Source organism: Lycorma delicatula, chromosome 2 (assembly GCF_047948215.1).
Source record: "Lycorma delicatula isolate Av1 chromosome 2, ASM4794821v1, whole genome shotgun sequence".
Lineage (NCBI taxonomy): Eukaryota > Metazoa > Arthropoda > Insecta > Hemiptera > Fulgoridae > Lycorma > Lycorma delicatula.
Window position 1 is genome coordinate 149,102,409 of NC_134456.1, and position 15,440 is coordinate 149,117,848.

The 15,440-nt window shown below is 36.0% G+C and overlaps 1 protein-coding gene across 6 annotated transcripts in view; it reads left to right on the forward strand.

The window, feature by feature from the left end:
• The window catches only part of LOC142319313 (proton channel OtopLc-like), a 422,996-nt gene that overhangs the window by 224,824 nt on the left and 182,732 nt on the right, over positions 1-15,440 (forward strand). For all 6 annotated transcript variants that reach the window (XM_075356452.1, XM_075356451.1, XM_075356448.1 and 3 more), the window contains exon 2: positions 10,048-10,202. In XM_075356452.1, the coding sequence (XP_075212567.1) occupies positions 10,050-10,202 (153 nt within the window). In that variant the 5' untranslated portion in view covers positions 10,048-10,049. The remainder of the gene's footprint in view (positions 1-10,047; positions 10,203-15,440) is intronic.

Genomic DNA, 15,440 nt, shown 5'->3' on the forward strand with positions numbered 1-15,440 from the left:
TATAGTGTAATATTTTTTTTTTAAATTAAGATTTTGAATCTAACATTTATTTTAAAGAACACTTTTGCTTAGTACGTTAAAAAGTAAACCTTTTTCAACCTTCAAAATAATGTTGATATTACGTGATTAAAAATAAAAGCGTGGAGGCGTTCATCGTTGCGCATTATAAGAAGGGCTTTAAAGCTTGCTGAACCATTAAGGCCATATCTAAAGATGAACGCCCTGAACGCTCCACACTTTTATTTTTAGTTACATGAGACCTACATTAATTTAATTGCTTAAAAATGATTGTGGTTTACTTTTTAATGCATATTAACTAAAGCATTATTAGAATTGTTTTTTAAAATAAGCCTTAATATATTTATTTTTTTTTTTTGTATACCAAAACCTCTTTAGATGTTGCTTTCTTATAAAATATTAATGAAATAAAAAAGCTCATAAAAATCTATTCAGTAGTAAACTGAAAAAGAAAATTTAGCAAATTTTATAATTTCAAAATAGTAATTTTAATAATTTTCCCTCGGTATGAGACCGTACCCCAAACACCCAGGAATCCCCGGTGAGAAAAATCAAAAATTTTAAATGGAAAGGGGTGGATTGAGACGTATCATTTTAAAATAAACATTTTGATGTAACAAGCTTCAGGTTTCAACTGCCTAAACCAAAGCTATTTTCTTTCAAATGTTGCTTGTTTTATATGTAGCCTATAACACACTTGGTCTCGTACAAAAAAATATATCGTTTTAAAAAGATGATATGCTTGTTTTGTTTTAAATATTTCTTGGTTAAGTAGTTTTTTAAAAGTTGTAAAAAATGTTAAATGGCCATCATTTTCGTTAAGGTTGTCGTAACCTCAGACCGAAAATGTTAAATTTTATTTCTTTATTTTTTATCGATTAAAAGGTTGATTAAGATCAATATACTAAATTAACACTCAAATATATTATTTTATTCTTAATGTACTTTAGAAAGACTTTAAACAAAAAGTTACCGAGTAATTCTACCAGGGGACCCCCTAGGAAGGTAGTAACGATAGCAAAACAGGGAATGAGTTATGTGGAACTATTGTGTCATGTCAAAACAGGGGGCGAGGACTTTGCCGAGGATATTGTATCCGTAAAAAAGGGTCGTGAAGAAACAGTGCAGATCAGAATGAAGGACACAGACAATAGGAAGGAGGAAATGGTCAATCGGTTGGCGATGAAGGTGGAGGATGCTGTCTTAGGCGAACGGAAAAGAACTTCACGTATGGTTGCTTTTCATCTTGATGGACTGGACTCCGACATTTAAGGCGGAGGAGGTCCAGGTGGCGATAATGAAGAAGATCGGAACGGAAACACAGTTGTGGATATCGTCAATGAGGCCCGCCTATGGGGAAAACTTAAAATGCTACAGTATGGGTGCCGGTAAATAGTGCGAGGCTGCTTAGCAATAAAGAGCGTATAGGAATTGGATGGCACTCGTGCCGAATCGAGCAGCGGGCGGAAGAAATCAAATTCTTTAGATGTTGGCGCTTAGGGCATCGGGCTGTGGAATGCACGGGACAAAACCGCGCAAACTTATGTTTCCACTGCGGAGGTGATGGTCATTTCGCACGGAGATGCCGAGAACCGAGCAAATGCCTTGACTGTGGCAGAACGGGACACCGGACCGGAGGCCGGGACTCATCAACGACGGGTGTAAAGCCTCCAATAAGATATTGGTTGGGTAGTATTAGCCTTCTTTTGATATGAAAGACAGCGGTGAAAAAAGAGAATAATGGAAGAAGATAAACGCGGAAAAAAAACCGAGGCTGTGAGACGTAGGGTGGCCGGGAACAGCATCGCCGGGTTCGGTGGCCTCCCGTCCTCGTAGCTGAGATACACAAAGATGAAATGGATTAGTTCCTTCCAGTTACGACGGACCGACCTGCCGTGCCCGAAATATATCCGGTGGGCGGGAAGGTCAATGGAAACAAAAGAACACGCCCCTGGATTGAGCACATCCGTGAATGCTTAACCGCTTATCCGATCCAGGGAGAGATTAAGAAGAAAATAAAAGGTAGCATAAAGCCAATCGCCCGTCCAGCCATTCATTCCATCCTGTGCATCAACTGAGCATTACTGGAAAAAAAGTAAAAGCAGTAATAATAATAATAATAATAATAATAACAAGTAGTAAGTAAGTGAAATTTAAAAAGTAAGTAAACAGTGGAATTTAAAAGTAGTAATTGAAATTTGTATACTACTGGTAATATACAATTTGTTAAACAGTTATAAACATATATTTAATTAGTTTCTACAGTTGAGAAATTTAAATAATTAATTTTGAGATAGATTCATCTTTGTAGATTTGTCATGTATTTATTTTTCTTTTCAATTTATTAAAGTATGTGTGAGTTTGCGTGCATCCTCTTTCGATTCAGATATTACATATTCAGAACGTTGCTTCGTTTACAGATAATGACAGGTAAACGTAGTATAAGAAATAAACTAAGCAGTAGTGTTCATTTCATGAAGTTTAGTCGCAAACATTTTACTTTATTTTATAGCATACCTCAACCATAACAACGTCATAAAACTTTGTTTAAGAGCGGAGTTACTTTTATCCTAATATAAAACGTAGTTAAGTAAATAAAATATGCAAAAAAGATAAAAGCTTACCTTCGTCGGCAGCCTTATGTTTTAACCTAAGCCCCGTTATCTATTACTAACAGCGTGGGTGGAGATTCGGTGATCTCCATCCTATCTCTTTTCATTGTTATTTTACCACTTTCTTCTTTTAAAATTTCCACAGTTCTTGAATTTATTCCTTCGATTTTCTTTCTATCACTTATTAAAATAACAAATTATAAAAAAATTAACCTTGATAAAAGAATTAAATAAAAATATTTTTTTTTAGTCTGATGTGTATGTTGTTGAAATTAATAAAAAAAATTGTTTGAAAGAGGAAATATATAATTTATAGACATGCATATATTTATGAAGGAAAAGGATTTCACCTTACTGATGATTTTAAAATGAAAGGGATGGGCAAACAAAAAGATCAACTGAGATTCGATCTGATTGAAGGGTGGCTATGAGCTAAGTTGTGACAGATCACAAAAAAAAGAGTTGCCGTGTTTTACAGATAGAAAAGATTAAGTCTTGTCTCTTTTGAATTGCACCGATTATCAAAAAGGATTACGAAATATACTTGGTCGAGTTGCTACTCATTTATTCACATCCAGCCCCACAATCCATTTTGCAGATATTTAACTTTAAATTTACTATTTTTTTTTACTTTAAATAATTAATAAAAAAATTTATGGTTTAATAAAACTTTTTTTTTATTGGGCTTGCGTCAATTTGTTCTTACGTAAATATTGAATGCCTTATAATCGTGTTGTTCTGTCTGGAAACTTGATGAGCTCGACATTCAGTCGACCGTTTCACTCGGCACGACCGTTATCATACCCAGAGGAATAAACATTTTCCCCTGACCCTTGATGCTACTGTATATTGCACCAATGAAGATTCATTATTACCCTCCTTTATGCTTATTTTCTGTTTTCTTTTCCATTATGGATGAGGGAATAATTTAAACATGTATGAGGATTTTTTTTTATCAATGATTCTTAGTAAACTTTTAAGATAATGTTTTTTTCGTGTTTTATTTGAAACTAAAATGATTTTCCTATGTACATCACTTGAAAAAATGTAAATAAAAGGGTACGTTTTATAAATGTGCATTTTATTGTAAAGTACGCAGAAATATTTGAAGCTCAGCTTCAATTTTTAAACATAAACATATACAGGTGTCCCATATAAAACGCAACCCAACCTTATATTAGTAGGTATTGAAATAATAAAAAGGCATGTTGTAAATATAAATGTAATTTTGATTATTACCGTCGCGATTACCTTCCATTTAGAGTAAATGTTGGAAGTGGCCGCCATCTTCTTGAATACAAGCTTAAATTCTTTTTACAGCGTTTCTTACAACTTTTTTCAAAGTTTGTGGCTGGATATTTAATACAGTTTGTTCAATATTGACTTTCAATTGTTCAAGTGTTCGTGGTTTTGTTACTGTAGGCTTTTTCTTTGAGGTAACCCCATAGAAAAAAATCCGCCGCAGTCAAATCTGGAGATCTTGGTGGCCACAAGCCTCGACCGATAACACGATTACCAAAGAATTTGTCAACGAAATCAGAAGTTGAACCTGCGTAGTGCGATGTCGCACGTCATGTTGTAGCCAACAGTGCAATGAACTGAAATAAAATAATCCTGATATCGTTCTGCATTAATGGTACTCGAAAAAAACTCGCACCTCACGCCCAACTTCTGCGGGTGCAATTGTTTTTCGTGATAAACGTGGTGATTTTCAGCACTCCAAATTCTACTGTTTTGGCTGTTTACGTAGCCATCCAAATGAAACCGTGCTTCATCTGTGAAAAATAACGAATCCATAACATTAATTCCCTCACGCAGAAATCGACGGAACCATTGACAATATAGTAGCCGTCTTTCTTTGTTGGGCTCAGGAAGTTGATGAACCGTTGTGATGACCGCTAGTCATTTAACCATTAGTCTTGTATTAACAACAATACTACAATAGATAAAACAAGTATAAAGTTCTTTTACTGCAAATACCTTTGCTGTTCATAAATAAAACTACTCTAACAGTTTACGAATGGGATTTAGTACATGGTTTCTTTCATTTTAGTTTACGAGTAATTCACCGAACCATTTCTTGTTTTCATGTACTGGAGTTACTTGTAACGTCACCCCAATCTTGTCAAACTTGTACGCCAAGAAATTCGCTTCTTTACTGATCTCCACGCAGAATACTCTCGCTGACTGACATCTCGCAGAACTCTCCTCGCAGATTCACATCATAACGTCTCGCCTGGACTGATTTCAGCTGGTCTTCTCCGGAGTATTTATTCTCATATCCTTTTTACGTGCCGCACGGACCCAACTCGAAGTTTGAGAATGACCGCCCACCCTCACATTTTCCCATGAAATTCCTTCCCTGGTCCGGTAACTCTTCTCACGGAACAAACATCTATTTAGGTGTGTCAGTGAGCAGTATTGCAAAAGACGATTGTTAAACGGACCTGTTACCTTTACTAAAAGTGTCTCGTTTAGTCCCTTTCTGAATTTCTTCCATTATTATATTTTCTACTTCTTTTCTTCTTAATTGGTAGGAATCCGTTACTCAGGTCTGTTATACCGGTCTTGTTACGATATAATTATATACATTCATTTGTGTTGAGAATTTGTGACACAAATAAATAATTTTTGTGAGGCATAAATATTGTAGTATTTTGTCTAAGGAAAATGATTTATTGTTATTATCTTAAATTAAAAATGCTATCTACTTTAAAACATGACATAATGGTTTTCAGGTAATTTTTATGATTCATGCAAATCTTACTGGTAAGAAAATACAAGTTATGTATAATTTTATATTTATGTCTGTGACAAATATTAATTAAAAATAAAATGAAAACTCATCACATTATAACCGTACATATGTGAATATTTTCACTGTATTTTATATTATAGCTATATCTTTATTTCTTTTTTTTTATAAGTCTGTTCTTAAATTTTAGGCTTCAAAAAGGTTTTAATATGAATAAAAAAACCAACTATTAACCGCTGTTACTGTCGCATAGTTTAAATGTTCGAAAAATATATCGCATGACTTACTTTACCGTTCGTACAAATTGCAGATCGTCTAGGAACTGATTCAAACGATCATACAATGTTGAATAAATATTATAGATACTTTTTGGAAACGATTATAACTCCTTATTTTGAAATGTATTTAAAAAATATTCTTATTACAAATTAAAAAGTTATAGTGTATACTAAATTATGAAATGCGTGTATTTGACAATTTTTTTATATTTAGTCTGTCTTCTAAAATTAATCTGGCAACTTAGTTTTTGTGTTGTAATGATTTTTCTAAAACCGAATTGAACTTTATCTAGCGCATCTTGTATTTATGAATATATAAATTGTTTTATTTAGAAGTACAAGATATTAAAAATTTTAGTTCCTAGTTTTTAAATTTATCTGCTGTTTTTTTTTTTTTTTTTTTTTTTTTTTTTTTGGCATGGAAAATGATATAATTTATTAAAAACCGATATCTCTAGCCTCATAAATTTTATATACTAAACGTTTACAATCTACTACTACTTTGTCCTACTTTTCCGTTACAGCTACTAATTCAACATCAATTTCCATAGGTTAATTATTGTACAAATATATTCACTCTATAAGTTACAGTATTTTGTACATAGATATATGATACCAAAAGAAATACATATAGGCTAACAAAATATGAGTACCTTTATATAATTTTTCAACTACTAAACAAAGAAAACTGAATTGAAATGAATTATAAAACAACAATTTTGAGTAAAACATTCGAATTACGACAACTTAACCAAAATGAAGCAATTTAATATTTGTCACAGCTAGTTTCAAAAATCGTTTATAGTACTGGTACACCCCAAGTAGTAGATTATACGTAATAGATAGTTTTGAGAATATTTAATAAATTTTATTTATTTATTTTAGGTTTTTACTATTAATCAGTTATTTAAGAGGTACAGTAGCCACTAGTAGCGAAGAAATTTAAATGGCACCAATTTTGGTTACGGTTGTACAAATCCGAATTTTTAACATCAAAAATGTTTTTTTTTTTAAATGCTTTTTACTTCCTTGTACGAAGTAAAGCAAATTTTGCAAACGCGAAAAATTTCGTTTTTCATATTTCAACGGAATACGATAAATAATAATTCAATAACAACAATTTAAAAAAAGTATGAAAAAAAAAATTAGAAGTTAATGAAATAAAATTTTAATGTACTTCTCATTTAAAAGAAAATGTGTGTATGTAATTTAATATCCGTACAAGGAAGTTGTGTCCACATCAGATTTGTAAAAGTGTGTCAAAAACCTACCTTTTCCATTAAAAATATTTGATATAGGTTTAATGGTCTTACAATGAAAAAAAAAATCGTTGGTCTGAGGTAGAATATTTGCTAAATTTAAGTTCTATGTATTTGAAAACATAGAAAAGTTGAGTTGAATAGTTATTTAAGGGTTGCTATATTTGATTAATATCCTCTTTGTGTTTGTGTTCACACACACACACACACACACACACACACACACACACACACACACACACACACACACACACACACACACACACACACACACACACACACACACACACACACACACACACACACATATATATATATACATATATATATATATATATATATACGGTAATTTAGTAACAATATGTGGGAAATTGGAAACATTCGTTTAATTTGTATGTATTTTATGCTAATGTAGTTTTCTTGTATGGTTGTTAATTAAAACGTTAATTTATTTGTTATATTCATCCTTGAATTTAAATTATTATTAACTTTATGCTTCACATATTTTATGTTATTCAGCGTCAATTATGATGTAAAAAAAATATAATAAAAAATGAAATTTAAGTTTTTTTTTTCATTTTCATACACTGAATTTTTTTATTATAAAAAAAAAGTACTTGCGTACAGACGTAACTCCGAAACTAGTCAAAATGGATATTTTCTTTACTGTCAAAATGGATATACGCTTAATCTATTTGAAAATCTCTTCGATTGTAGATCTGTTAAAAAAAGTTAAAAATAAGATTTATCATTTGTTGGGCTTCACATATGTAACTATTTCCGGTGTAGAGATCTCAGTATCAGAATTCATTATAGTTTGTTTTATGGTTTCTTGTTTCTTATATTTCATAATAGATAATTTGTTTATTCTCTCCATAAGTGTGCTGAGCTAATCTAATAAAGATCGAATGCAGTGTGAAATTACTTTGTTGGATTTTAAAAGACTAGTAAAAGGGAGGAGATTCCCAATTCATTTAGAATATATATACTCTCTCGCTCTCTTTCTCCGTTTCACTCTTCCTCTCTCCCTCTCTCACACCCGCGCGCGCTCACACACACACACACACATACACGTACTTGCGCGCTTACATGTTGTTCATAAAGTAATGTAACCTACGTTGAAACAAATTATTTTTATTTAATGACAAGATTAATTTAATTGTACGATTCAGGAAACTAAACTAAGCAGACTATATTTAAAATTTTTTCCCATCTACATGTCACAGTAAAAGTTCAAAATATCCGTCTACTTTGAGCATTGATGCAGACGTCAGTTCGTTTCTTCATGTTCAGTTTAACTTTTTTTAAAGAGTTGCTGCAGTGATTTTAGAGATACTAGCATCAGTATTTTCTTTCTATTCATCCAAAGTGTGTCAAAGTCTTTCTAGAAAACGGTGACACAGTAAATAAAATCTGGTGGCTTGAGATCCGGGGATCGTAGAAACCGTAGTCTGCGGAAATTACACAGTAATTAAAAAATTCACATAACTCCGTAGTCAAATCGGGCTGTATGATATGTAGGATCGTCCAGCAGTGGTTTTCAAGTGAGGCTACGAAGTTTTTAATTACTTCTGAATAACGTAATGCAATTAATTCGTCTTGAAATCTTGTAACAGACACCAACGCGTTGAGAATGCAATGGCTCTTCATGATAAATATCTACATATTTATCATGATACATATTTATCATATTTATTCTCTACCTCCATAGTCCATTCTTTATTGTTTTGGCTATTAATGAATTCAGAAAGATTAAACCACGTTTCATCTATGTACACACTAGCTTGAGTGAACATTTGAACCACCTACAGAACAGAAGTCGTCTGTTAAAGCCAGAATCTCAGAGTTCTTGCATCATTTAAATTTGATCCGAGCGTAAGTTTAATTTTTTGAGCCTTAAACATACCGACCGAAAGAACAGTCTGTTTAGAAAGTTCCCCAAATGACTTTTCTGAGAAATGTTAAATCGACCGATGAATGTCGTCCAAATTATCATCTTGTACCACTGACTTACGACCGTTGCGTTTTTTTTTCATTATTTTGTGTACACTAAACAAAAAAATTCAATTTATTTGGTTTCAGAACAATTAAATAAAACAATTAAAGCCATAATATATTCTGGGATTCAGATTAAGACCTAATTGTTAAATCATTTTCTCTAATAAATACAAACGGAGGGACAAGTCAAATGGTCTATGCGTTTTGACCTTATTTAGTACTGTTCTATTAAAACATTGGTCGACTTCTTCGAGCATTATTATAGCTGAATTATCATAATTATTATAGATGGACGAAGCAGGAGCGATATAAAATGCCGATTAGCAAAGGCGAAACGAGCTCTCAGTCAGAAATATAATTTGCTTACATCAAAAATTAATCTAAACAAGAAAACTTTTTGAAAGTACATGTTTGGAGCGTAGCTTTACATGGAAGTGAAACTTGAACGATCGGAGTACCTAAGAAAAAAACACTAGAAGCTTTTGAAATGTGGTGCTATAGGAGTATGTTAAAAATCGGAATAACGGATAAGTTGTTGCGGCAAATTGCTGAAGAAAGAAACATTTTTAAAAATGTAGCTAATAGAAGAGACAGACTTAAAGGACACTTCTTAGGGCGTCCTAGAATAGTCGCTTTGATATTGGAGGGAAAGATAGACGGGCAAAATTGTGTTGGTGAGCAGCGTTTGGAATAAACAAAACAAATTGTTAGGGATGTAGGATGTTAAGGGGTATACCGAAATGAAACGACTGGCAATAGATAGGGAATATTGAAGAGTTGCATCAAATCAGTCAAACGACTGAAGACGAAATACAATTGTATATTATACATTCAGTTATCATTTTTTCACAAGGCAATAGTAAAATAAACTTAATTGTTATTCAAATAAAATATTCTACATAAAATGACCATACGGATATTATTAGTTCACTGCTGTGCCATGTTTTTTTTAGTTTGGAAGGACTTCGAACATATTACAACATTTGACCTTTCTTTTTATACAAATTTTGGTTTTCAGTCGGCTTTTTTTTAAAAAAAATTAGTTACTTGTTAAAATTATTTTACCTTAATTAATAATTATATAATTACTTTTATATAAAGATTTATTGTTCTCTTTAATTTTTTAGGGATGCAGCGCTGCCCCTACCTGCACGAAATGAAGGAGCGACTTTTAAGCCAAGGGGGCAACGGAACAGATCCGATGCTGCTGGAAGGTATGGACAAGGAAATTTTAGAAATTCATCAAGGTGGTGATTCAACAGGTGTTGGAACTATCGTTAAGGTATGATATGTTAATATTATAATTGATCATTTATTCTGCTAATTATAATTATAATTTCTTACCGTAGGTTTTATTCTTTAAATAAATAAGAAAAATAATAATGAAATGATAGAAAGGAAGAGAAAGAAAAAACTGATTTTTATGAGGAAACTGAAGTGGAACATTAAAGTAAGGCTGAAAGAAATGTTAAGTACATATTTTTGAGATATAGGACTGACTGAAACCGAATCTACCTCCCTTGATCAATTGTAACCAAAATTAAGTGGTATCAGTGACATAATTTCAAAAGTAGCCCAGTCTGAGGATAACAAGCAAAACTGTAACTAAAAAAAAAAAAAGCTTATTTTCCCCCACTTCTGACTGAAATTGCTTCAATAAACAAAATAGTATATATATCGTACCGGTGGTACAAAAAATAATATTAGGGTTTTCAGTTTGTTTTATCTCTTGGATAAGGTGTACAGTGTTAATTGAAGGCTAGACTCAAAGCGTAAAAAGGGACAGTTTTGGTTGCGCGTATGGTCGTCATTCCCGCATTACAGCACCACAACCAAAGATAGCGATCCCTGAATTGAAAGCATTCTGTGTTTTGTCGTTTTTTAAATGTGATCCTGTGGTTAGAGTTCGGAGGTGCGTTTCATAGAAAGATTAATTATGATTGTCCGAGCGATAATAACATTAGTTAATGGAAAAATGGGTTTAAAACCGATCTTCAACATTAGTTGACAGAAAAATCGGTCAGACCGGATGACAGTGTCTGTCTGGGAGGACTGAAGTTGTCTGAAGAAAATTTTTAAGGTGTCAGGGAGTCTTTCCTGCGTAGTCCTAAACAATCTAATAGGAAGGCCGCCCGCGAACTAGCAATTCCGGGGATGACACTGTGGAATGTTTTAAGGAAAAGATTACAAATGCATCCATACTGTTCACAGTTGTAATAGGCTTTGAAACCCACCGACTACACTGTGCATGTCGACTTCGTGATTTTAATGCTGCAACATGAAGATGACGTCTTTCTTCATCGTATTTTGGTTAGTTATGAATTGACATTTCACCTTAGTGGAAAAGTTAACGCTCACTGACCGAATCTCAGAAAAGTCAGAAAATAGTCATGAATTTTTATAATGCAAAAGGATTTGTTAAAATTAATAGTTTTCTATGCGATATCCCAAGGCATCTTTGCGGGGTGTTCTTTTTCACCGAGCGTAACAGGGGTGCTTATTTGAATATATTGTGAATATCTCTTTCCTCGACTGCAAGATGGACCAAAGAATTTTATTTGGCAGCAAGATTATGTGTCTCCTCACTGGCATAACTCTGAACGGGATGGATTGAATGACGAAATCCTAACCATTGGATCGGTTGGCATGGACCCGATGACAGAGTATGTATGCGTGGTCTGCAAGGTTACCCGATTTGATCTCACGTGATGTTTTCCTTTGAGGTTTATAAAGGATCCTGTGTATGTGCCTCCACTACCTTGTCATGTATATTTTTTAAGGTACAGAGTTAAAGCAATTATCGTTTTCATATACGTGCTGGTTTAAGTTGTGACGAACTCTGCTGTCAGTTAGATGTATTCTGCGTGACGAAAGGTGCTCGTATGTTCAAATTGAACACTTTTGGGACAAAACTCCATTTTATTTATGATAAATCAAAGTAAAGAGACATAAATACTTTATAGTTCCGATATTCTTTTTTGTACACCCTGTATAATTATAATATAAGAGTTTAAATTTTGTCCAGAAACGGTAAACAATAAAAAAAAGTTCTTTGCCCATTTCCTTCAATTGCTAGATTTTTAGTAAGCCTAAACATCATCAGAAAGTATCTGAGTTGCCTAAGCGGTATTAAATTATGTGAACAAATGTACCGATTCTTTGACATATGGGATCCATAAGGTCATGTCTCCCTTGATCGATTTTGACCAAACCTAATAGTGGCATTACTGCACTCTATTGTTTGGTTAGCTGGCATCTTTCCCGCCACCACCCCATTTGGTCGCCCTAGAGCATAGACAAAACGGCTACTGTGCCTCTGAAACAGATTTGCGACCTCGTTTCCTAAATGCTTCTAGTGAGCTCCTAACTTGCGTGAGCAGTTAAGCAGGGTGCCGTACAGCACCCGCTTAAGTGTCCCTACCGCTCACTTGTCCACATTAAAACTAAATCGGGGAGGCGCACCCCTTGTTACAAATTAAAAACTATGAAGTTATATATTAAAAGACGGCAATTTAAACCGCCACGCCTCGGTCGCAGTCAACCAGCTGTCAACCCTCGGTGCGCCCAAACTGGCGCTGCGTATGCGATCATACTCTTGAAAACACCTCGGTACACCAAGTACATTTGGCGACCCAACAACCCGTAATCCTTTCGAGGAATCCTTCTAAGTTTGTGCATCACAGAGACAGCGTCCGCCGCAACTTGCTTAATGTGGTTGCTAAAAAGCAACTTATCATCAAACAAAACACTTAGGTACTTATGAACCCTTACTCGGCTGATTACACAGCCTTTATACTTAATGTTGGGGTTTCGACTGCACGATAATTTGTCTGCGCTCTTCAGAAGTATAAACTTCGTCTTGGGCACAGAAATCTTTAAATTTTGAATGTCTATCCAGCCTTCGGCGGTTGACAAAGCCGCCTGCGCTCTACTTTCTAGCTGCGGTCGTGAATTTCCACGAACTAAAAGGAGACAGTCATCGGCGAAAGCCTGGGCCGTGACTCCTTCTGGGAATGTCAACCCCAGAAATCCGTCGAACACCAGGTTCCACAGCAGGGGACCGAGAACGGAACCCTGCGGGCTTCCCCTGTGCCCGTATCTTTAAACAGTGCCGTACGGTTAGACAAATAGTCTCGTACCACGGCCTGCATGGCTTCGGGAACATTGCGGCGTTCCAAAGTATAGAGGACAGAACTCCAACACAAGGAAGGAAATGCTGCCTCTATATCAATAAAAATAGCCAAAATATATTTGCAGTCGGCGCTTTCCACCTCGGTAAGAGCATTTAAGATGCAATCCTCGGTGCCATCCCCTTTCATGAAGCCATATTGGCCTCGATTTAGAATACAGCTCATATCGATGCTTTCTTCGAGCCGTTCCACAACCAGCCTTTCAAACAACTTGCCGAGAACCGGCAAGAGGCTGATGGGTCGATAACTGCCGACCTCACCAGGATCCTTTCCAGGTTTCAGGAATACCCTCACCAAAGCCACCTTCCAGCAAACCGGAAAGCAGCCCCAGCTTAGGCATCCCGTGAACAGTCTGCCGAGTGGCTCTCTTATGACAGGCAATAGATGGTGGAAAATATTTGGGTCAAGTTGGTCAATCCCCGGTGCCTTCTTTAATGCCATTCGAGAAACCACTCGGTCTATATCTTCGGGTTCCACGGTCCGAACGCCGGGGAATGGTGTTCACCCGCCCTAACGCCGATTTCCGCTTCACCCTCCGGAGCATCTGGAAACAGAGTATCCAGGAACGCCCGGTAAGTCGCCACAGATGTTAGAGTGTGGTCACGACTACCTAACCCGCATCGAACACTGGACAACACGTGCAATGGCTTCGGTCGGTAGCAGGTCTTCGCCAGCTGCCAAGGATCGCGCTGCAACTCGCGCATGGAGTCTTTCCAAAACTTGAGTTTCGCTTCCTTGATGGCGTATTACGGGCACGCTAGCAGATCCGAAGACGCTCAGCGCGCACGTGGTTAACGATAATCCCCGTTAGGGGGCAGCGCTGTTACCTTATCCGCGCGGGCCTAACTCTTACGCGCAGCACGCTAAGGTCAGAGGACCACCATTTCTTGCCGGGCCTCCGTCTGCCTTCCACAGACGACCCCCTGGAAAATGGGGTCATGACGGCTCCAGGCACGCTCAGATCAGCGGACTGGCTGCTTATGACGGGTCCGTCCATTGGCCTAGGCCGCGGTAGGACCTCGTCACAGCCAGTCTTGATGGCCTGGCCGATTAGCTCCGCCATCAATTCCACCTCCTCCCTACACTCCATGCGCCACTGCAATCCTTGCAAGGCAGCATCGCATACACGCCTCAGCCTGTGTCGAACCAGGCCCCTTAGGTTGTAGCGACCTGGATTTGGTGCCCTTAGACCGCCTCCGTAAGCAATATCATAGGTTATAAGCCTATGATCGCTCACACTGGCCTCGGGCCAGGCAGTCCAACTACCTATCCTCCGAAGCAAGTCACCCGTCACCAAAGTGACGTCTATGTAACTGTCTCCCAGTTCGCTGGAGAAAGTTGGCGGCTGCTCCGCATCATTAATGAGGTAGAGGTTCCTGGCTTCTGCGAACTATTCGAGACCAGCGCCTCTGGGTTCTGTGAGTGGTGAACCCCAGGCGGTAGACTTGGCGTTAGCATCCAGGGCAACCAACACTCTGGTGCCCGGGAGACTGTCCAGAATCCCACCCAACGTCGCCAGCAAGTCATCGATACTCCATCCTCGCTACTGCACGCTATGTAGAAATCACATTGTGTCAAATTTCATCTAAATCAGTCTATCCAGTCTGGAGATATCAAACACAAAATAGAACAGCAGCTTTCCGCACTTTTCAACCATAAAACTGTATAGTAGGAGGCCTTGAAACATCAGGAGCTACAAAAAGCTCGACTTGCAAAGTTTTATCCGGTTAATATACTTTAACTTGTACATTTTACTGCATGACTATATAACCGGGAAAATAAAAATCCGGAAATATTTTGCGTGAATATTATGCTTTATGGTAATGAAGTATGGGCGACAGGAAAAATCGAAATGAAAGAAGAGAAACCTTTAAAATGTGGTGTTACGGAGGGAGAATGTTGAAAATTAGATGTTGATAAAATACGAAATGAAGAGGTCTTAATTCGAAAGAAACAAAGGAATCTTTGTAAATAGATAATCTAGAACGGTGGGGCGTATACATAGTATGTCTATGAAGACATCCGGTTTAGCAAACTTTAAAGAAAATAAATATTGAAATATAAAAAAACAGGTGTTTGAGAAGATATATGATGTAGTTAGTATTTATGTAGTGGTTAAGGTGTGAAATATAATAGAAAGGAGTGCGTATAAGATTAGTGGTATATCCAAATGACAAAAAAAAAAATCAACTGTTAATTAGTTTACCAACAGTTTTATACGTAATAGATGAATCGTTATAATTATAGTTTATAATCTGATATTTTCATAACAAAAACTTAAAACGTTTTGTTGATTATAGAAAGTGTCTCCCGAAGAAACTGAAAGAATT